Raw genomic sequence first — 23,022 nt, forward strand, 5'->3', positions numbered from 1 at the left:
TTAATGGATTTCTCCTCCAAGAACTTGTCTAAATCTTTGTTGAACCCAGCTACACTAACTGCACTAACCACATCCTCTGGCAACAAATTCCAGAGCTTAACTGCATTGAGTGAAAAAACTTTCTCCGATTAGTCTTAAATGTGCTACTTGCTAACTTCATGGAATGCCCCCTAATCCTATTATTTGAAAGTGTAAATAACCAATTCACATCTACTCGTTCAAGACCTCTCATGATCTTAAAGACCTCTATCCTATCTCCCCTCAGCTGCCTCTTCTCCAAGCTGAACAGCCCTAACCTCTTCAGCCTTTCTTCATAGAGGAGCTGTTCCATGCCCCTTATAATTTTGGTTGTCCTTCTCTGTACCTTCTCCATCGCAATTATATCTTTTTTAGATATGGCAACCAGAATTGTACACAGTATTCAAGGTGCGGTCTCAACATGGAGCGATATAGAGGCATTATGACTTTTTCCGTTTTATTAACCATTCCCCTCCTAATAATTCCTAACATTCTGTTTGCTTTTTTTGACTGCTGCAGCACACTGAGCCGACGATTTTAAAGTATTATCCACTAAGATGCCTAGATCTTTTTCCTGGGTGGTAGCTCCTAATATGGAGCCTAACATCGTGTAACTACAGCAAGGGTTATTTTTCCCTATTTGCATCACCTTGCACTTGTCCACATTAAATTTCATCTGCCATTTGGATGCCCAATCTTCCAGTCTTGCAAGGTCCTCCTGTAATGTATCACAATCCGCTTGTGATTTAACTACTCTGAATAGTTTTGCATCATCCACAAATTTGATAACCTCACTCGTCATACTCCCTAGGAGCAGATCTTCCATCAGAAAAGTCACAGGCCAAAACCTGGGAGCTGGGATCCTGCTGCACTAATCCAGAAACTGTATTTGCTGGAAACAGAGAATACTTGCAATTGCCTGGGCTGCACCATCCTAGGTATCAGTGATGATGTCACTAAAAGTGTGTGTTCTATGCCTCCATCTACCGGTTGAACAGAATAAATCCACATATTTAGCAAGATAAGAAAACATATTTACTAAAAACGTAGCCCCAGGCTATATGGTGCCAGCAAAGAGTCACTGGGAGAGCTCATTCCACCAGTAAAATAAAGACTCTAGCAGGCCCATGGGGCCTTTGGCAGGTATCTCCTTGTCATGATTAGGAGGGGGAGGAAGGGAAGAGAATGTGCTCAGCAGAGGGTGGGAGGGAGGAGTGCTAGACACTGCAGAAAAAGGGCAAAGATTGGGGTGATGCTGGGAGGTTGGGAAGTGGATGCTGTGGGGTGCAAAATAGAAGAGATGCTGTGCCAGAGCCACTGTCGCCAAAAGGAGCACCGTGCTGGAGTTGCTGCTGGAAGTTAAGTGGCAGAAGGGAGGCTGAAGGTTCACCTAGGCCAACTTAATGCGCCGCTCCTGCCTGTCCATGGAATAAATGAAGAGCACAAACAAGGGTGGTTTGGAAAACTGTACTTTATGTGAATATAAAGGATGTTTTCAAAAGACAGCACAAACCCAGGAGATTAAAAATTAGTGCAAATATTACTTTGTTTTAACTTAATGTGATAACTCATTGGTTCAACTTTATTTGCAGAAGATGACATGTACATAGCAAACTGAACCCTTAAAATTGGAAGGTATGCTGAGGAAAAGGAACACATTTAGAAAATCAGGAACATAATTGTAGTTGTAGAGCTTATTAGTAGACACAAAAATCAGTGAAGCAATAAAGACCAACCAGGTGGCATTTTCATTCTTTGCAAAACCAATTAAAAGCCAGAGGCTTACTGCCAGACGATCCTTGTTTGAATGAGGAAGCATCAATATGAGGCGCCCTATCCAAACCTGAGGAAAGCATGCATCCTGTTAGTGTTATCACCTGCTTAAAGAAACAGCATCTCAGCAGACACATTAGTCAGCTGTGCTATGATGCACTTTAGTACGCTCTCTTCAAACGTGTATGCCTTTTATTTACATTCCTGCTCGAGTATGATGCCAGTGTATAATGTGTAGATAACAGTGTCTTGTTCCCATTTAACATGTAAAATTTAATACCTTAATATTATATATATATATATATATATATATATATATATATATATATATATATATATATATATGGTTGTGTTGGGTGCATTCAAGTATAAGTAGTCCAGGGACAGGACTATTGAAATGCAGTGCTATAAAACTTAACTGGAAGTAAAACATTTAAGACTATGTTTTGTTAGCTTAAAAACATCACTGCTATTGCTTAGATTGTTTTCTGAAATTGTTCAAAATAAAAAGTCATGTATAAAACTGTTGAGAAAGGCTGGTTTGTAACTGTACAGCACTGGGGGGGGGGAAAAAATTCATTGAATAACTCTCTGCTGTTTTAACAAAAAGGGACAATAAAGGAAGTACACCTGACAATACTCCCTTAAGCACTGGTAAAATCTTATTTAAACCACCACATGTGATAGTCCTGGCTATACTGGACTAGAATGATATGTTAAAAGGAATCTACATTCAGCTTCAAGCAACATGCTAACAAATACTTTTCTGTTAAAAGCTCTTGTGTCAATAGGATTTACAGCCAAGCAGGGCTCAGCAACATCAAAAAATGCAAACCAGTGAAATCATTCTACTAGTATAAACATTAACACCCAGGAGGTAAGTGAGAGAAGCATTAAACCCTGCAGAATAGAATGGAAAATAAAATGACCTGTTCACAATCAACGCATGTACCAAGTTTATCGCAGTAATAATTAGATCAGTTTAAATAAAACTTGGATCAGATAAACACATTCAAGAGGGTTGTCTGAACTCAAATTCTAGGCACCCAATTCAACTTTTATCGGATTGCATAGGTGCACTTTTATTTGCCAAAAAAGTCCTAATTAAGTCAAATCAGTTTCAGACTTTCCAGAAAATAAAGTCCCAACACTTGTACGTAAAAGGCCTGAATTTGACCCAAGCATTTACACCAATACTGTCTCTGATAGAGTACAGGGGGTAACTGCTTTAAAAACAGTTTGTTACCTCTACTGTAGAACTCAACTGCAGAAAATAATTTTATTTTCTGCAGCATGTTAAAATACCTCCCAATAATCTCCACTGACCTGCCAGCTCTGCAAGATCCATAGCTTAGGACATTTAAACATTTTATTAGCTACACAATATTTTATTTTGTGACTTGGGAACCCCCAAGCTGACAAATGAGAATTTTTTTTTTCCTGTTTCTTAGATGGACAGCCCTGGTTGCATCATGGTTTTAAGCAACTCACTGTCAGTCCATGCAGCTAATTTACAAGCCCTAAAGGCTAATGGAAGGGCAACACACCAACTAGGGAGGAGGACGGAATAGAAACAATGGGGAGCAGGATGGGTAGATTTAGTTTTGTGCAGTCAATCCAAATTAAATTTCATGGAGTAAAGAATCCACCTTAATCACAAATAGCCACAACTGGTGGTCTCTGCTCCGGAGGGTCTGGGAACTGAAAATACAGGAATGATTCTGGGTCAGCATGCAGTGCTGGCATGACACTAACTAGTGTTTAAAGTACTCGCTCTCATTTTAAGCAACATTAAAATTTAACAAATAAATTTAGAAAATATTTCTGCCAGGATTTTTTTTTTCACATACACACACAAAAGCAAGCTAGAAAGGCCTCCACAGGTTCATTTTTGTTTTCTGCCATAACACGAGCAAATACGGCCAAGCCAAGTCAACTATATTTGCCAACAAAGCAGCTGATTTTGGCATTTGCAAATTAACACCTCAATGAAAGGTTTTCTTTCATTAAATTCTAATACAAAACTGATTTGAATGTGGTTCCTTCAGTATGAATAAAACATTACAATGCTTCATTAGATCTGGAGGCAATATCACTAATGCATGATGCACTCTCTTCTTTGACGTGAGCTCGGAAGTCATACGGTTTTCTTAACTCACTTGAAAAGCAAACAAATCTCATCTTGCGCTCTAAAAGTTCTTTTTTTGTTTTTATAAGTAGACTCCTCACAGCCTTTATTCCTGGTCAGTATCCTATAAAATACTGCTGGAGCTTTTCTAGAAAATTCACTTTTAGTACTCAACACCAAGAGACTTTAAATTGCATTTCTGTTCATTACGTCATAAACTGCTACAATATTATCTCTATTAATGCAGTATATATTGCCAATTTGCTTGCCTTTTTTATGTCCAATAAATTATAAAGATACAAATATAATCTTTTGGAGAGTTGCTTGTAAACACATTCCTTGATTTTGTCAATGGATTTCTAAAAGTCACATTTTTTTTTCCCCTAACCGGAAGTCATTTTGAACAATTAATTTACCAGCATTGCAGTGTTTGAATTTAGAGAGCCAGATGACCAGCATCACACCTTCCTCTCTATGTTCAGGTACTTGAACGGAAGCTACAAGTATCTCTTAAGGCCACTTTAGTGTACTCATGTCTTTTGTGATTTAATTCGAGGCTGCAGCGGGTACTGTTACAGAGAGGTTCCGCCTGGTGTTGGTGACGTGACGCTGCTGTGCCAAGAAGGAACGTCCTGTGGTGCACACCCCGGGTTCCTTCACTGTACTGCTTGCCAAACGGGTTTCCATGGCCAGCTTCTGAAACGCTATACTCTGCAAGAAAGGAAACAGAATCCAATGTGTCGCGCAAAGCTGGGAAAGCAGAAACCGCCGTCTAAAACTGAACCACAGCATGGACATTATGAAGCCTAACTAATGAAGTGAAACAGAAAGATAGCCCCGAAGTACGTTTATTGGGCGAGTGCATTGTGAAATGAAATAGAGACAGTTCAGTACTTTGGATATACATGTAGCCAATAGCAATATGTGCTCTTCAGAGAATTAAACATTTCTTATTGGAGGGTCTTCCTTTACAATTCGCCACTGGACTGGATGTTTCCCCCAATGCTGAAATCCGTTGTGCCACTCTTCTGTTAGGAGTCACCTTCCCTCCCCACTAAATGCAGAAGAGACTTGAATCCATCTCCTGCACTCCATGACCTAGCCACCCCCTAATCCAAGTAGCCACCCCAGGAAGAAAGATTTATTACAGGTTCTAAGTGTAAGAATCTCCTCAGGGTGACATGTGACAAGCCAGCCATCCGACCCACCCGTATGAACCCAACAGAAGTGCTGAGGAAAGAGTCATTCTCTGGCTGTACCTTGTTATACCATGCGGTCACTATGAGCTTTTCTTCATATTCCCGCAGTTTAGCCTGCTGACATTCACCCTGGAAAGAAAAGAGCAGAGTATAAATACAGCAGTTATAAGACGTAAGAATGAACATAAGACAGAGGGCGGTTTTCAGTGCCTTCTCCTTCCCCTCCCAGCACATCTTTAAAGGGAAACCCCTCGCTGCATCTCCCCGTCTTTCCTGGTGGGACCAAGTACACTACATAAGTATGTGCACATTGCCCACTAGGAAACCACAAATGAGTCTCATTGAGTCTCCGGTATTCTGTAGACTGGGTAAAGCAATACAAAGGAACAAGCTGACAATTTTGTTTATGTTTTAAACAGATTAATTTTTCACTCAGCTTTTTGGTTTATGTGAAACATTTAAATCTCCAGCAAGAAGCTCTTTCTTCTTCATTGGAACCTTATGAATGTCTGACCAGATCTCTATCCAAATAGTCTGTCGGTGCAGGAGGTCTGCAAGTCACTCCACGGGACATCTCTCCTTTCCAACATAAGCCAGAGTTTTCTCCTTCTCCCATATTCCCAGCATTTCTGTTGCTTTTATGCTATTGTTTACATGAAAGTGCCACTCTCCCTGACTACTATGTCTTTCCTGAAAAGATTATAGCTCGGTAAAGCTAGACACCAGTCATGGGACTCAAATATAGATGCTCTGTTGAAATAGTTAATGGACTGAAACTTCCAGACTACTTTTGATCCATTAAATATTTTCTTCCCACCTATCCCCATTTTGTTTTTTAACAGAAGGGAAAAAAATATACATTTGAGACAAAAAAAAGAAAAACTTTACTTCTCTGACGATAGTAGACATTATTGCCTGGTATGCAGTGAGACTATCCCAGGCTATACAATAAGTTGCTTCTTTTTGAAACTTCAACAGGCAATTAAAACATAAGATATGCATCTGACTTCAAGGATAATGCTTGCTATAATATACATTTGTTGTTGCTTTTGTAAAATTGCAGAAAATTCAAATTTTACCTGCAATAGTTCAATTTTTTTATCTTTGTCTGCTATTTGTTTTTTCAATAACATTATTTCTGCAGAGGCTGGATTTAACTTGGGGTCTAGGGTTTTTATTACCTGTTGGAATAAAAATAGAATCAGAAAAGTGCATTTTAATTCATCTATATATCTCAGTATGAAAATTCTATGAAAAAATGTAAATATTTTAAACTAATTGATTTCTTTGCTATTACATGTGTATACACAAACATTTCAGGATATTCACTAGAAATAAAATCAATAAGTCTGATTGGTCATGATGGTTACTTTCAGTGAATACTGGTCAGGTTTGGCTGCATAGTAAGTCTTTTACTATCTATCTCTTTATATACTTATGTATCCAGTCATCCAGTAAGACAGCCAGGAGCTACATGTTTGTAAATGGTAAAATATACAAATATATATAAATTTGCATTCTGCTAATACTTATAAGTAGTGTACAGCTTAGGCTGGGTACCACTGCAGAGTAAAGACCAATGGCTTTTCTCTGCTTGTAGTCTTGTGCAGACACAAACTGCTGGCAACATCACTGGCATGAAGATGTAGTAAGATTAGAATTTTCACTCACTATTCTTATTCTGTTAATATTCACACGAGCGTACACTGCCTCTCTCAATATCAGTGTTATTTCCTCATTTATTTTTATACATATATATATATATATATATATATACATATATAAATATATATATATATATATATATATAAATAATCACTTAACACCTGTTTTTTTTGGTAGGAATATGGTTTTAGCAACTACTAATTTTCTCTTTTGAGTTTAATTCTAAATTTCCAATACAGATGTGGGAAGCAGTCAGGATGGTGGCGATGTCCGCAGCAGAGTCTGCAAACAGGGGTCTTTACTCTGCACAGGTACACAGTTCAAGGTGAATAGTAATTGAGATGTGTCTGCAGTATGAATATAGAACAATACTATATATTGTTGTCATATACAGAACACTACTAAAATGTGCACATTTTAAAATAATTTAAAAAATCATCAGAATTATTTTATAAGTTATGAGTTGGGGATTCAGCACTATAATGAACCTAAATGTCTTTCCAGCTCAGTATACATCGCTTCTCAGCCTTTTGTCTAAGCTCAAGTGTAGTAAGTGTAGTATACATCATGACTGAAAGGCCAGGTTGCATATGTTTTTCAACTAAAAGTAGCTATTCTCCGAGATCCTTTTGAATGTTTTTCTATGTATATTAATATCAGACTCACATTTCTTGCTTTCTCTAGATACATTTTGTATCTTTCTTCCATTGCTCTCATATCATCATCTTTCTTACGCAGTGCTACCTCCAGTTCTTCAATCCTTTGAGCTATTTGGAAATAATATTTGATACATTTAAATAAAAGATTTTCAGCTTCAACAGCTTTATAAAGCAGGAGTAGGAAACTCTGCTCCTCGAGTGCCACAAACAGGTCTGGCTTTCAAGACATCCACAATGAACATGCATTGGATATACTGCATTAACAGCAACAGTGCAAGCAAATCTTATGCATATTCATTATAGATATCCTGGAAAACCAGACTTGTTTCTGGCACTCGAGAACAGGCGTTCCTACTCTCGTTATAAGACACTTATTTAGCACAGCAAGTGAACCTTGATGACTCAAAAATCGTCTAGTTTGAAATGCATGCCTAGAATACATAGCTCAAAACTATAGAACAGATACTCTAAGAGTAACTTTTACCCAGTGCTATTTAGTTCTGTCAAAAGCCTTCAAATTACAGAACAAATCTGACAGCTCTCATGGAAGTGCAAGGCTCCTTGACAGGTTCCGCCTAGTATTGCAGTGCCAATGATGAAACAAGAACAAAGTTTGTTTTTAAATTAAATTAAATTAACTTTCTTTTTCTAGCGAATTTAACACTCATTAAAGATGCCACACTGCAAGCAATGGAAACTGAAGTCTTCCACTTATCCACAGAACAGATACAACATGGGCCATGCAAGCTTCCCAATACAGCCCTGCCAATGATCACACCATATCTAAATACAAAAAATGAATTTATTCTCCATGGCTGTTCAGTCTTGGGCTTCTCTGAAAACACTGCCAGTAACAAAGCCAAATCAAGTTCAACAGTGATGTGGATAACTGAGGCCAGAGACTCATTTCATACAGGCCATAAGATTAAAGCTCAAATCTTTGTTTTAGCAAAAAATTAAGAACTTTTTGTCCAATAATTTTTTTTTGCTTGGTGTTGGTTTGGGGTACATAGTAGTAGGATTCAAGTCTAGGGTTAGTTATTTGCTGAAATATTTAGTCTGGTTGGGGGCCTAGTGAATTTTATTTTTTCTGTGACCATGGGGTGATATGGAGCAGGAATGTTCTGTACATATGTAGAGTGGGGTATTTCCAAGGTTATTTTAGTTTGTGTTTATTTTTTATACTATGTCACAATTTTTAATGCAATTTTGTTTTGTTGTATACTGCTTTGTCAGGAAAGTGGTATTAAAATTAACTAAATAATAAGTAAATGGCTTTTAACTGGAATTGGATTTGAAATGGTAATCAAGTGGTGATAAGACCTGTAACCCTGTGTCATTCATTGGAGCCATCCAGTCTGAAAAACGTGACTTCCAGAGATGTATTAAGTCCCAAGAATTCTCCCTTCTGCACCGCCATAATCATAGACCTTAAAGTCTCCATTCTTAAGTGAGACACCGCCAAGCACTTGTTGACACACATAGAATACAACAATGGTCCAGGTCTTTCTGACCCCTCCTGCACCGCTTCCTGCTTGCTTTGAAAGATGCAGCAGGAGATTACCAAGGTGTCCCTGAGAGGCTGAGAAAATTCTAAAGCACAGCCTTCTCTCACCACCTGCAGGACCCACTGGTCAGACGTGAGTTTGGTCCACTCCTCGTAAAAGAGGGCCAGCCTCCCTCCAATAGCTTCTGGAGAGGAGTGGACCTGCACGCCTTCATTGCCCGATCTTGTTTCCGCCCCCACCCTGGGACCCACTGCCCCTCGGGGGCCTGCTCTGGGCTTGAAAGTATTGCTGTTGGCCAGAATTCTGCTTTGGGGCAGCCTGCGCCCGACTCCTGCCAGCGTGAAACCTCCTTGCCTCCCAAAAATTGGGAATGCGGAGGAAAAAACTTCTTGGGGTTCTTCTTGTCCTCGGGCAACTTGTTACCCTTCGACTCCCTCAGTTGCTTCATGAGCTGCTCCAGATCCTCTCCAAACAGCAGCTTCCCCTTAAAGGGCAGGTAAGAAGCTGGGCCTTAGACCACACATCAACCAACCAATTTTGTAACCACGGGAGCCTCCTCGCAGCTACCATCGAGATCATGCGTCTGGAAGTCCGAATCATGTCGTACAGGGCATCCACCACATAGGCTGCTCCTGCTTCCACAGTCTCCACGGTCATTTCTGACTTCTTATCATCTTCTTCTGAACCCAGCACAAACAGGCTTTCTGAATCAGACTGCCACAAACTGCCGCACACAGGCTAAGAGTTGAAATGTCAAACTGCCTTTTAAGGAGGATTTCCAGTTTCCAATCCTGAATATCCTTCAAAGCTGCTGTCCCTGCCACTGGAATTGTAATCTTCTTGGTAACTGTAGACACCACTGCATCCACCTTGGGAATCTTCCATGACTCCAGGGTCTGCTCCGGCAAGTGATATAATTTGGCCATAGCCCTGGTTTACCTTCAAGCCCGCTTTGGGAGATTCCCACTCCCGATCCACTAACTTCTTCACCATCTTAGCTAACAGGAAAGTCTCAGGGGGTCCCCATAATCTTTCCAGGACCGGGCTCACCCCCTCATTGTCCAACTCCTCCTGAGCCACCTTAATATCCAGCTCTTCCAGAACCTGGAGGATCAACAGGTCCAACTCCTCCCTGCGGAACAAACGGACCACCCAAGGATCATCCCCATCCACAGCTGGAATTTCGCCTGCATCCTACATAGGATACCCTACAGCATAGATAGAAACCTGACCCGGATCCGGTAACGGATTCAGTAACATACCAACAGAGTCCTTACCTGGATTCACCGGACCACTCTGTACCTGATCCGGATCATCCATCTCATCAGATGTGTCTTCCTCCACCACGGACCTCGAGACCCAAAAGCCTCAGGAAACCTCTGGACTCCGTTGACTTAGGCTTCTATGCTGCCTGGGACTTCCCAGGAAAAAAACCTCTTGGTGCCAGCTCCCATCCTGGCCAAATAAGCCTTATGCATTGAAAGGACAAAATCCAGGAGAAAACATTTCCAGATCTGAAGAAGAAAGGTCTGGATCTGTGTCCCCCTGCGGCTGTTCCTCCGCCCTGCCACCAGCAGGGTCTTGTTCTGTAGGAGGGGAGTCCCAAGGTCCTGAAACAGTAGCCTGGCTACCAGCAGCCGAATTTGGGTTCCTGCTGTCCTCAGGGGCGCCCACGCAGGGTCCCGCCCCTCCGTAGATGCATTCTCCGCAAAACGTGGCCGCATTGAGGTGAGAGCGCTTTGAGCTACAGCTGCAGTAAACTTTCCCATGCAGCACGGGAGTCGCCATGCTGACGAGCGAACCTAAAAATAAACCCTGCCTGCTAGCATTGCAGGCGACGTTGTCCGGATGCTGAATCAGCCCCACCAGTGATTCAGCCCCGCTCACCTCAAGCTGCCTCCCGGCAGTGAAAACTAAACTCAGCTGCTGGAGCACAAGCTAAAGCTTCTCTATCCCTTCTCCTTCCATTTCTTTTTTTTTTTTACCAACTTAAAGGGACACAGAAGGGAAAGAAAATTGAAATACTTCCCTGCTTCTGGTGAAGAAAGCTAAGCCCAGACAGGCGACAGGGACCTAGAGGGGATGAAGGAACTGGAACCACCAGCTATCACCCCCCCTAAAGATAAGGGCAGATCTACCCCAGGGATAACCAATCCCTGGGGTAGATCCTGCTCTACCCAATCCCTGGGGTAGACCCTGCTCTACCCAATCCCTGGGGTAGACCCTGCTCTACCCAATCCCTGGGGTAGACCCTGCTCTACCCAAGGGTTGGCCCACGAAGGATCCTAACACCTTGAGGAGCCAAAATCTTCTCTGTTCTTATCTTTGAAATTTCTTGAAAACTCCAGACTGCAGGTTTGCACCTCTACCATCTGCTGGAGACAGAGAAATACTAAGGGACTACAGGTGGCACTCCGTTATGTAGCAGTGCCTCAAAGTTTTTTCTCTGCCTCCATCTGCTGGTAGGGATGCATAAACTCACTTGTCTGGACTGGTCTGGGATACGAACAGGAACTAGCTGTTGGTTAGACCATGCCCCAGGGAGCTCTCCCTCTGCCAGGCAGCCTGAATATTCTCTCATGATCATGGGCCCCAAACTACTGTTCAAATGACTGACAACCTGGAGATGCCCACTACTTCATAACATAAGAAATTGCCATGCTGGGTCAGACCAAGGGTCCATCAAGCCCAGCATCCTGTTTCCAACAGAGGCCAAACCAGGCCACAAGAACCTGGCAATTATCCAAACACTTTCCTCAATTTGGAAAAACTCCTCTACCTGTAGTCTAAAATAATCAGTCAATATATCTTTAGCTAACATCCTCAGATAGCGCTTCAATTGTAATTAGGCATAGAGGTGTTTATGGTTGAGATCATATTGTAAACAAGTACTGAAACAATAAACTCCTCGTGTTGCAACCACATGGGCTACATGCTGTAAACCTTGCAACGCTCACGTTTTAAAGATCCTATTATGCATCCCTGGCATGAAACCAGAATTCCCCTATATGGAGTAAAAATATAATCTCACTAGCTGTGCCCGAATATCTGGACCAAACAGTGCCAGGTGTTCAGGACAGGTGCAATAAGAGCGTGCCGCTGCAGGGAAGTCAGAAGATCAGATGCTCAGACGTGCTGGAGAGGAGACAGTAAGTATTACTCAAGAGGAAGAGGTGTATATAGTGGGTAGTGTCATACAGCCAGTCCCACAGGTGCTTCAACTGGCAGGCTAGGTTATAACCCTCAATATCAGAACACCTAATCCTCCCTTCTTCCTGTTTCCCAAACGTTGACAGATGGGAATCCATGCCTGCCTACCTTGCCACTAAAAACAAGACAGCATATTATATGCAAGTTTAATATTCCGTTTTTGAAGCCAAAGAGGAAGGAGCTGGAGAACATAAAACCATTTCGGCCACAATATCATTTTAAATAAGCTTATCCAGCTTGTTAGTGAAAGGGGGAGAGTCTTCCATAGCAAAAATTTATTTTTCATTCTGACCAATAATGGAAGAATGTTCAGCTCATGAAGTTTTGTCAAGTCTTGCGGCAGCGTGCTACCCAGGTACTTAAGAGTCCTGTGCCCAGCGTAATGGGAAATCTTCCCTCCACATTTCCCAAACCTGAGGCTTAGAAGGTAAAGCCCAGCATCCTGTTTCCAACCTTGGCCAATCCAGGCTACAAGTACCTGGCAAATACCCAAACACTAAATAGATCCCGTGCTACTAATGCCATTAATCAACAGTGGCTATTCCCTATGTCAACTTGACTAATAGCAATTTATGGACTTCTCTTCCAGGAACTTGTCCAAACTCTTTTTTAAACCCAGCTAAGCTAACTGCCTTAACCACATCCTCTGGCAATGAATTCCAGAGCTTAATTGTGTATTGAGCGAAACTTTTATTTTATTTATTTAAAAGTATTTATATACCGTTTTTAAAAACAAAGTTTGTCAAAACGGTTTACAAAGGTATAAAAATAAACAAAATTAAAATTAGATTTAAAAATAAAATACATAAATTGGTATATAGCTAGCTAGATAGCTAATCTTAACAAAAAAATCTTATTAAAAGAAGCTGTGCCATCACCTTTATCTTTTTGGTCGCTTAAAAAAAACAAAAAAAAAACCAAACCCCGAACACACACACACTTTGGACCAGGCACAAACAAAGGCCAACCTAACCCCCTTTTTTATTTAAAATTGTAATAACAGGTTGGGGGGAGAGAAGGGTTCTAATCCACTGAGAATCCTCCCAATCCAGGCCCTATTTTTCAGAGGGAGGGAGCCTAAGCTTTCACCTCATAAACTGCCTACCAAGTAAATAAGGTTCAGAGAAATGCTCACCTGGAGACCCATGCAATCAGAGCACTGCTCAACTGAGGAAGGAAGGAAGGAAGCCTAAACTTTCACCTCAGGAGCCTGACTACTTGAAAACTTTGCTCCACTGAGGAAGGGAGCTGAAGCTTTCACCCCAGAAGCCCAACTGCTCCAGTGCCATGCTCCACTGAGAGAGGGAGTCTAGGATTTCATCCTAGGAGCTGTGTAAAAGATGACAAACTAATGAAGGGCCATGCTCCACCGAGGAAGGACTCAGCAGTAGCTCGTTAACCTTACTCTCTCCTGTTTACCCAGCATCACTAGGCCGTAGTCCACAGTGCTTATCTACCAACTGCTGGAGACAGAGAATACTGGCAGGCTGGGGTCAGCATGGATGCATAGAAGGAGAGGCATTAGCAAGCCTTTTGATTTCAGTCTCCAGCTGCTGTTCGGTAAGCATAATCCACGGGTCTGGACTGGTCTGACTGGATAAAGAGGAAAGAATCAGGTCCAAAAATCATAATAGGGTACAGTTCTCATAGTAATTAACACTGAATGTCCTGACTTCTGTTTTTTTCTGTTACAAACATAAAATTATGCCAAAGGTTTTTGAGTGTGTGTGAGAGAGAGCGCGTGTATGTAGCACATGTACACTTACCATTCTGATTTGCATCTGGCTGGAGATCCTCAATAAGCTCCCTTTTCTTTTGTAACGTATCTTGGGCTTCGTGCAGTTTTTCCCTATTGCATTAACAAGTGATTGAGATAACACTGTGTTAACATAAGGGAAGTGTGTTTCATACAAAGACTAAAAAAAAGCACAAATCTCCTACTCATTTTTTTACTGTAGTTTTATTTAAAGTGAAACCTTAATATATATATATAGGACCTTGTTATATACCTATATATCATGGGCTGTAATAACCTTAGGGTTGAAATTGAATATATATTAATTTGGACCATTATAGGTTATAACAACTTTATGATACATATTTGGGCTGGTGTATAACATGGTCCCAACATACAGTACATATAATGGTCATATATATACATACACATTTTTTTCTCACTTTAACACTACAGTAAAAATGACCAGATACACGGGTTGTTGTTTTGTTTTTTTTACGGATTTATTTCCCAGTTGTTCGGGTATTTACAGGGCGTTTTTTACATTCGTGCAAGGACTAAACATTTACAGGGCAATTTTCAAACGCGGCTTACATAGGTAAATAGGCTTTCTAAAAAGTGCCCACCCTGTACATGAGTAAAAACATTATGAGGGAGGAATCAACAATGCACTTACTTTTAGTCACAGGAAAAGTGGATAGTATTAGAGGTGGAGCTAGATCAGGGAAGGCAATGTGCATATAGTTTTACATTTCCAGAACTAGGTGGCATTTTGTTCAGGAAAAAAGTATCCACAGACAAAAAAAAAAAAAAAAAAAAAAGCAGGTGCAAATCTCTGTGGGTACTTTTTACCTAGGTAAAGGGAAAAAAATATGCTCCTACTTTCCCTTTGAGAACTGGTGAACAGCGCATGGGAAACGTACACCCAGACTTTGCACCTATCCACAGAGTTTTTAAACTGTTCCCCCTCCCCACCCCCCTTAACAGACCATAGTGTACAGCGAAGACAGAGTCAAACCCTTTGGTCTGTTTCACTGACTTGGCCTTTTCTTGTGCATTACTTTCTTCTATATGGACGCATGCACCAGGTCAAAAGATTTAAATTGGATTCCAGTTATTTTATCAGATGAATGAAACGGTCAATTTTCAAAGGCCATCTACCCGTGCAAATGGCTATTTAGCAGGATGAAAGGGCTTTTTTGATAAGTGTCCACCCTGCATGCAGGTAAAAGTTGGTGCACAGTTCTACAACGCATGTAATTTTATCTGCATTGTAGTGCAGGGTTTCCAAGCATGGGTATAGATTAGGGGAGAAAACACCACATGCTATTTTGCTCACAGAATATATCCACAGAAAGGAGCAGGCGCGCATTTTTTTTTTCCTGTGGGCAATTTTCAAAAGCGAAAGTGTACGCATACTGTCTCTTGAAAAGTTGGTGAAAAATCTGTTGGCAAAAGTATCCATGGCCTTTTTGCTTGCCCTCAGTTTTGAAAATTGAGAAATGTCTCCCCATTTGAGGGCAATTTCTCACTTTTCCAATGTAAGCCACTCAAAGTGACTATAATCACATTCAATAAAATACAGCAGAATGGACTAAACAAGGCCCTCAATATGGTTAAACACCCAAAGCAAAACTGGTTCTTGCCTGCTAATTTTTGTTCCTGTAGTACCACAGATCAAGTCAGATCAATCCAGACTCCTGAGTTTTCCCTCCCTGCCAGCAGATGGAGACAGAAAGTTTCATCAACACTGTACTTAACCTAGGGTGCCACCTGCAGTCCCTCAGTATTGACCTGTACTCAAGACAAAATGAGATCTCATCTAACCGTACTCCTGGGATGTACCTAAGCACCCCTAAACTGGTTGGGCAGGACACTCAACAAAACCTCTTGGTGTCTGATCCCCGATATCCAAGCGATAGTGCCTGGCAAAGTGTGCAGTGACTTCCAAGTAGCTATCCTGCAAATCTCCTGAGGAGAGACCACTTTGGGCATAAAGGAAGGCACATATGCAACAAACCCCCCCTCCCCCGACTCTGAGATCTGCGGAAAGGGATCTCGACATGACAGAGCCTGGATCTCCGAAATCCTTCTAGCTGAACACATAGCTACCAGGAAGATCACCTTCAGATTCAAGTCCTTCAAAATTGCCTTTTTGAGTGGCTCGAATGGAGCCTCACACAAACCTTTAAGTACCAGATTAAGATTTCACAGCAGACACGCCTTCCTATCGGAGGCTGCAAATTCTTTGCCCCTTGTAAGAAACTTACGATATCCGGTTGCGCCCTGCAAACTACCTCGGAGACAGCTCAACGCTGCTACTTGCACCCTAAGAATTATAAGCCAGTCCCTTGCCAAACCCTCTTGAAGAAAGGACAAAACATGCAGTACCGTAGCTTCCAAAGATTGCATTCTGTTGGCCATAAACTAAGATTCAAAGACTTTCCAAACGCGCACATATGCTGCATATGTGGAAGAATGCCTGGCCTGCAACAATGTAGTAATGACCTGGACAGAATAGCCCCTCTTTCTTAGCCTTCTCCTCTCAAAAGCCAGACTGCAAAACAAAAATGAGCCACCTGCTTCAAAAAATATTGGACCTTGGCAGGGAAGATTTAGTAGATGACCGAACCGCAGAGGCCCATCTATGGCCTTGTTTATGAGATCCGCGAACCATAGTCGACGCGGCCACTCTGGAGCCACCAGAATCCCATCGCCTGAATGTTTCTCTATTTGCCGTATCGCCTTGCCCACCAGTGGGCATGGGGGGAAACACATAAAACAGAACTCCTCAGGGCCATGGTAAGACCAGAGCATAGACACCCTCTGCTCTGTGCTTTTTTCGCCTGTTGAAAAAATGCGAGACCTTGGCATTCACCCTGGTGGCCATTAAGTCCAGATGGGGAAACCACTCAACTATCACAAATTAGATCCACAGCGCTCGACAACTCCCACTCTCTGGGGTCCAATGTCAGTCTTAGAAAGTTTGCCTGAACATTGTCTACTCCAGCAATGTGAGAGGCCGCTATCCACTCCAAGTGCTGTTCCGCCTACAGAATCAACTCCTGATCCTCCTGTGCCACTGCCTTCTTGTCAGTTGATGTAAGCCACCATTGTAGCGCTGTCCCACAAGATTCTGACTGGACACTCAAGCAACAATGGAAGAAAGGCAAGTAAAGCACATTTGACTGCCCTCGTCTCCAATTGATTGATAGACCAACCAGCCTCTTTCTTGGACCACGAGTCCTGCACTGACCGATTTTGGCACAACACTCCCCAGCCTGAAAGGCTAGCATCGATGTTGACCAAACACCCAATCCTATGACAATGGATTCCACCTGGATAAGACAGCCCTCTGAAGAGGCCACATGTGAGTGAAACTCTAAGGGACCAAGGCCAACATCAAAGCCATAGAGCCCAGGACTTGCTAATAGCTCCTCGCTCTGGGTATCGCCAAATCCAAAAGATGACGACTGTCTCTGCAACTTTGAGATTCTCTGGTCTGTCAGGAATATCTTTCCTTTCTTCATGTCGAACCAAGCCCCTAGATAGTCCAGAGACTAGGAGGGGGTGAGATGACTCTTTGCAAAGTTCACTACCCAGCCTAGCAACTGCAATCGTTGCAGCACCTTCTGCACAGACTACCGGTAGAGCTCTTCTGACTTTGCATCGATTAGCCAGTTATCCAGGTATGGATGCACAAGCACGCTTTCCTTCTGTAAGGCCGCTGTCGCTACCACTATCATCATCTTAGTAAATGTCTGCGGCGTCATTGCCAAACCGAATGGAAGAGCCCGAAACTGGAAATGCTCTCCTAGAATCATAAAGTGGACAAAGTTCTGGTGCTCCTGACTGATGGCTATATGTAAATAAGTCTCTGTCAGATCTAGAGACGATAGGAACTCCTTTTTGCACTACTGCGTTACACCACAGAATCTCCATGTGGAAACGTGGCACTTTGAGGGCCACATTCACCCTTTTCAGGTCCAGAATTGGGTGACAGGACCCCTCTTTCTTTGACAACACAAAGTAAATGGTGTATCTTTCCGTTCATTGCTCTGCTTGCGGAACCGGCATTATCAACCTCAAATGCTGCAGGCACTGTACCTTGGACCGCTATGCACTTGGCGAGAGGAGTATAAGGGGACACCAGGAAGGCATCTGGAATGGGATGAGCAAATTCTAATGCTTAGCAGTGTTTTGTTATACTTAAGACCCACTGATCAGTGGTAATTTTGGCCCACTCCTCGAAAAAGTGTTAGCCACCCTCCGACAGCCAGAACTGAAGATTGGACCACCCTCTCTTCACTGGAAGCCTCGCAGTGAGATCTTTCTGCAGGCTGCCTTTGAGGCCCACCTGACCCCTTAGCTTAGCAAAATCTTCACCTGTCTCTAAACCTAGGACGAGTGGGAAAACTTCCCCTGCCTCTAGATTTATCCTCCAACAGCTTATGCACCTTGGACTTTCCCAGATGCTTCATAATCTGTCCAGGTCCTCTCCGAATAAGAGCTTGCCCTTGAAAGGCAAAGCCCCTAATTGGGCTTTGGACCACACATCTGCTGACCAAATTCTCAACCACAGCAACCTCCTAGCTGACATGATCCTGGAGGAGGTTCTTATAAGATTATAAAAGTCATCTGCTCCGGAAGCAACCATGGCCTCCAGGCGCTGAGCCCTCTACACTGCTGCTCCTGACATAGCCTGCATCTCCTGTAACTGCTGAACCCAGCACAAACAGACCCTCTGCATAAGGCTGCTACATACCGCTGCTCTAATCGCCAAGGCCGAAAACTAAAAAATCCTTTTGAGGTGATGTTCCACCTTACTATCCTGGATATCCCTCAGCTCTGCTGAACCAGCTATTGGATTGCTAGTCTTCTTGATGACCTCTGAAACTGAGACATCAACCTTGGGAAGAGCTAAGAGTGCCAAGGTCTCCTCTGGCAAAGGATAAAAGCTTGAATGTAGCTCTACCTACCCTCAAGCCGGATTCTGGAGTGTTCCACTCACAATCCACTAGTTTCTTCACAGACTTGTGGAAAGGAAAAGCCTTCAGAGCCAAGTAACCAGTCCAGGACAGGGTCCGTGCCCTCCAAGCTGGATTCCTCCTGCAACACCTTGATTCCCAGCTCCTGGACCACCATCAGAATCAAAGGCCAAAGTTCATCCCTGTGGAAAATTCTCACAACTTTGGGGTCATCCCCTTCTGGTACAGGCACCTCCTCAGGATTTCCATCCACAGCACAAGGAGGCACCCCTGTGCTGCATCAGGGTCATCAGATTCATCTGTGTCCCTCTGCATATCCCAGGGCACCTCAAACTAGCCCACAACTACGAGCGCCCTCTGTACACCACTTTTTGAGAAGAACTGTCCTTTCCCCCACAGACTAGGACCTGCCGGACCTGGCCCCACGTTCTGCAGCTATCTTTTCTGCCAAATAAGCTTTGTGCATCAAGAGGACAAAATTAATAGAAAAAACAATCTGGGACTCATCCTCATCCCCTCAGGTAAAATCCTGAGCCATCTACACCGGCTGAATCCAGAGGGAAATCTCCTCAGAACTGCTCCGGCCACCAGCAACTTCAGGTATTAGAGGAGACAGCATCGGAAGGGATATCCCAGTTCCACATGCTGCTGCCAACTGCCTTAGACAAAATCGGCCACCGCTCCCACATCGGAAATCCTCTCACCCACTGAAGGCCTGGAGACACAAGACGCCATAGCAGATCGGGACCTGGGGGCAGAGACTCCCCAAAGAGCCCTCTCCCCCCTCAACACACACAGAGCATAAACCCTGCCTGTTTAGCCTGGTGCTTAATCTCCTGCAGGTGCAACAAGAAGTGCCGCACGTCATGCCATGTGGCCTCGAGAAGTGCACCCCAGTGAGTTGGGCCGCACTGTGGGAAAACACTTACCTCTGCCGGGGAACTCACCGGACAGCCACCACAAGCTTCTGCCTCTGGCCCTTAACTCCCTGTCAAGCTGTAGCCTCAGGAAGAAAGGGCAGACTCTGCTACTGTTTTTTTTTTGGTTTTTTTTTATTAACTTTGAGCACCAGTGCTAACAAACAAGAAAAAAGGAATACTTTTCTGCTGCTCTTGACTGCACATACAGAGCTGTGGGCCCACCCCACAGCACCTCTGGACGAGTTACCAGAAAGGTCACCAACCCCCTGCTCGTCCACCTCAAAACTAAATAGGGGATGGCCCCACCAGGACCTCACAAACCCCCTGGGAGGATAAGGAAATTCTATTTCTTTTTTTTTTTTTTTCCAGATCTCTCCAGAGTGCAGGTTTTGCACCATCTACCTTCTTGCTGGAGACAGAAACATAATGATGGACTGCAGGTGGCATACTAGGTTAAGTGCAATGTCCGTGAAACTTTGTCTCCATCTGCTGGCAGGTATGCAAATCCCAAGAATCTGGACTGATCTGGGTACTTACAGGGAACTTAAAATTTACTTTGCATGTTTAGATGCCATTTAACCAGTGCAGATCTTTCAAGATATTTACCAAGCTTCTTTGTGGTTAGAAGGCCTTCATTATAGCAACTTTTTACTTTACTGGAATACAATGCAAAGAAAAAGGAGCTCAGGAAATGTTTACTGGATTTTGGAAATGCATTATTCGCTGCTGGGCAGACAATATGGGCCTGAGGAAGTGGACTCTCCTCGAAAGCTCATGCCTCAATAAGCTGGTTAGTCTATAAGGTGCCACCTGCCTCTTATTTTTGCTACACCAGACTAACACGGGCATCCCTCTGAAGATTTTCTACTCACATATGTTCTGCTATCTTCTTCTTTAACATGCGGGACTGTGAAAAAATAAGGGCAAGATATTAACAGCCAGTAAACATTTCTACATTTTTATTAAGTTAGTAATGGATTTTGAGAATACTTGAAAGTGAAAACTTAAGTTTGATAACCCTCTTTACATTGATCAGTTTGTATACGTTGACCTTAAAACAGTAATACCCTTGTTTTATATTTCTTCTCAGCCTCTCTTTTTGGCTACAATCAATCAAGCATGAGGTCTGAGTCACAAGCTGAGGATGACCCTTTCAGCTGAGGTTGGGAATCTTTGCGTTCTTGGGGGTTAACGACCTGCCTCCTCACCCCACTGAAGGCACTATGACGTAACAATCATTGACACACACGCACATCACATTGTAAAATGGATCTTGACTACATTACTCTGTAACACCAGTATCTTGCCACCATAAACATAGGTACACAGCGATGCAAATAGCCCCTCAAACAAATATAATCATCAAATTTTGGAAATTTGTTTTATTTTCCAGGCACTTACATCTACACCTTCTGTCTTCGATTCCTGATCCTGTAAAGTTTTCTGAAGATCCTCAATCTGTTGCTGCAGTTCCTCCACATGCCCCTTGACTAACCTGTTAGGAAGGTGAAGTAAACCATAACCATAACCATTACTGGGTCAGACCAAGAAAGAGTGAATAACCATTTCACATTTACCCATTCAAGACCTCTCATGATTTTGTAGACCTCTATCATATCCTCCCTCAACCATCTCTTCTCCAAGCTGAACAGCCCTAACCACTTTAGCCTTTCCTCATTGGGGAGCTGTTCCATGCCCTTTATCATTTTGGTTGCTCTTCTCCATACCTTCTCCAGTGCAACTATATCTTTTTTGATGCAGTGACAAGAATTGCACACAGTATTCTAGATGCAGCCTAACCACGAGGCATTATGACATACTCTGGTTTTATTTGCCATTCCATTCCTAATAATTCTTAATACTGTTTGCTTTTTGGACCATTACAGCACACTGAGCAGACAATTTCAACGTAATATCAACTATGACACCCAGATCTTTTTCCTGGGTAGTAACACCTAACATGGAACCTAACATTGTGTAATTACATGGGTTATTTTTCCCTATATGCATCATCTTGCACTTGTCCACATTATATTTCATCTGCCATATGGACGCTCAATCTTCCAGTCTTGCAAGATCCTCCTGCAATTTATCTTAATCTGCTTGTGATTTAATTTCTCTGAACAATTTTGTATCATCTGCAAATCTGATCACCTCATTCGTAACCCTTTCCAGATTATTTATAAATATATTAAAAAGCACCGGACCAAGTACAGATCCCTGAGGTACTCCACTGTTTACATTTCTTTCCACTGTGAAAGCAGACCATTTAATCCTACTCTGTTTCCTGTCTTAACCAGTTTGCAATCCACAAAAGGACATCTCTTCCTATCCTATGACTTAAGTTTTTTATAGCCTCTCATGAGGGATTTTGTCAAACACCTTCTGAAAATCCAAATACACCTCATCTATCTGTTCACCTTTATCCACATGTTTATTCACCCCTTCAAAAAAAAAAAAAAAAAAAAGTAGCACATTTGTGAGCAAGATTTCCCTTGGGTAAATCCATGCTGGCTGTGTCCCATTAAATCATGTCTATCTGTGATTTTATTCTTTATAATAGTTTCCACAATTTTTCCCAGCACTGAAATCAGGCTCACTGGTCTAGTTTTCTGGATCACTTCTGGAGCTATATAGATATATATATAGGGGTTACATGGCCACCTTACAGTCTTCAGGTACAACAGATGATTTTAATGATAGATTACAAACTACTTGTAATAGGTCTAAAATTCCATTTTTGAACTCTTTCAGAACTCTGGGGTGTATACCATCCGGTCCAGGTGATTTGCTACTCTTCAGTTTGTAAGTCTGGTCTAATACATCTTCCAGGCTCACTGTGATTTGGTTTAGGTCATATGAGTTGTCACTCTTGAAAACAGTCTTTGGAACAGGTATCTCCCCAACATCCTCATTAGTAAACATTGAAGCAAAGAATTAATTTAGTCTTTCAGTGATGGCCTTATCTTCTCTAAGTGCCCCTTTAACCTCTCGATTATCTAACAGTCCAATTGACTTCCTCGCAGGCTTCTTGCTTTGGATATATTTAAGTTTTTATTTTGAGGTTTTGCCATGCAACTTCTTTTCAAATTCTCTTAGCCTGTCTTAATCTTTTACATTTGACTTGCCATTGCTTATTTCTCCTATTTTCTTCAGATGGATCCTTCTTCCAATTTTTGAAGGAAGATCTTTTGGCTAAAATAGCCTCCTCTTTCACCT

At 42.4% G+C, this 23,022-nt stretch overlaps 1 protein-coding gene across 1 annotated transcript in view; it reads right to left on the reverse strand.

Annotated features, from left to right (window-relative positions):
* Positions 1-2,124: 2,124 nt before the first annotated feature.
* HOOK1 (hook microtubule tethering protein 1) overlaps positions 2,125-23,022 on the reverse strand; it is an 81,322-nt gene continuing 60,424 nt past the window's right edge. The window contains exons 16-22 of the mRNA XM_029617982.1: positions 21,205-21,298; positions 20,676-20,710; positions 13,927-14,009; positions 7,450-7,550; positions 6,198-6,299; positions 5,179-5,247; positions 2,125-4,630 (exon numbers count right to left, since the gene is read on the reverse strand). Of these exons, the coding sequence (XP_029473842.1) occupies positions 4,466-4,630; positions 5,179-5,247; positions 6,198-6,299; positions 7,450-7,550; positions 13,927-14,009; positions 20,676-20,710; positions 21,205-21,298 (649 nt within the window). The 3' untranslated portion in view covers positions 2,125-4,465. The remainder of the gene's footprint in view (positions 4,631-5,178; positions 5,248-6,197; positions 6,300-7,449; positions 7,551-13,926; positions 14,010-20,675; positions 20,711-21,204; positions 21,299-23,022) is intronic.

This window comes from Rhinatrema bivittatum, chromosome 10, assembly GCF_901001135.1.
Source record: "Rhinatrema bivittatum chromosome 10, aRhiBiv1.1, whole genome shotgun sequence".
Classification (NCBI taxonomy): Eukaryota; Metazoa; Chordata; class Amphibia; order Gymnophiona; family Rhinatrematidae; genus Rhinatrema; species Rhinatrema bivittatum.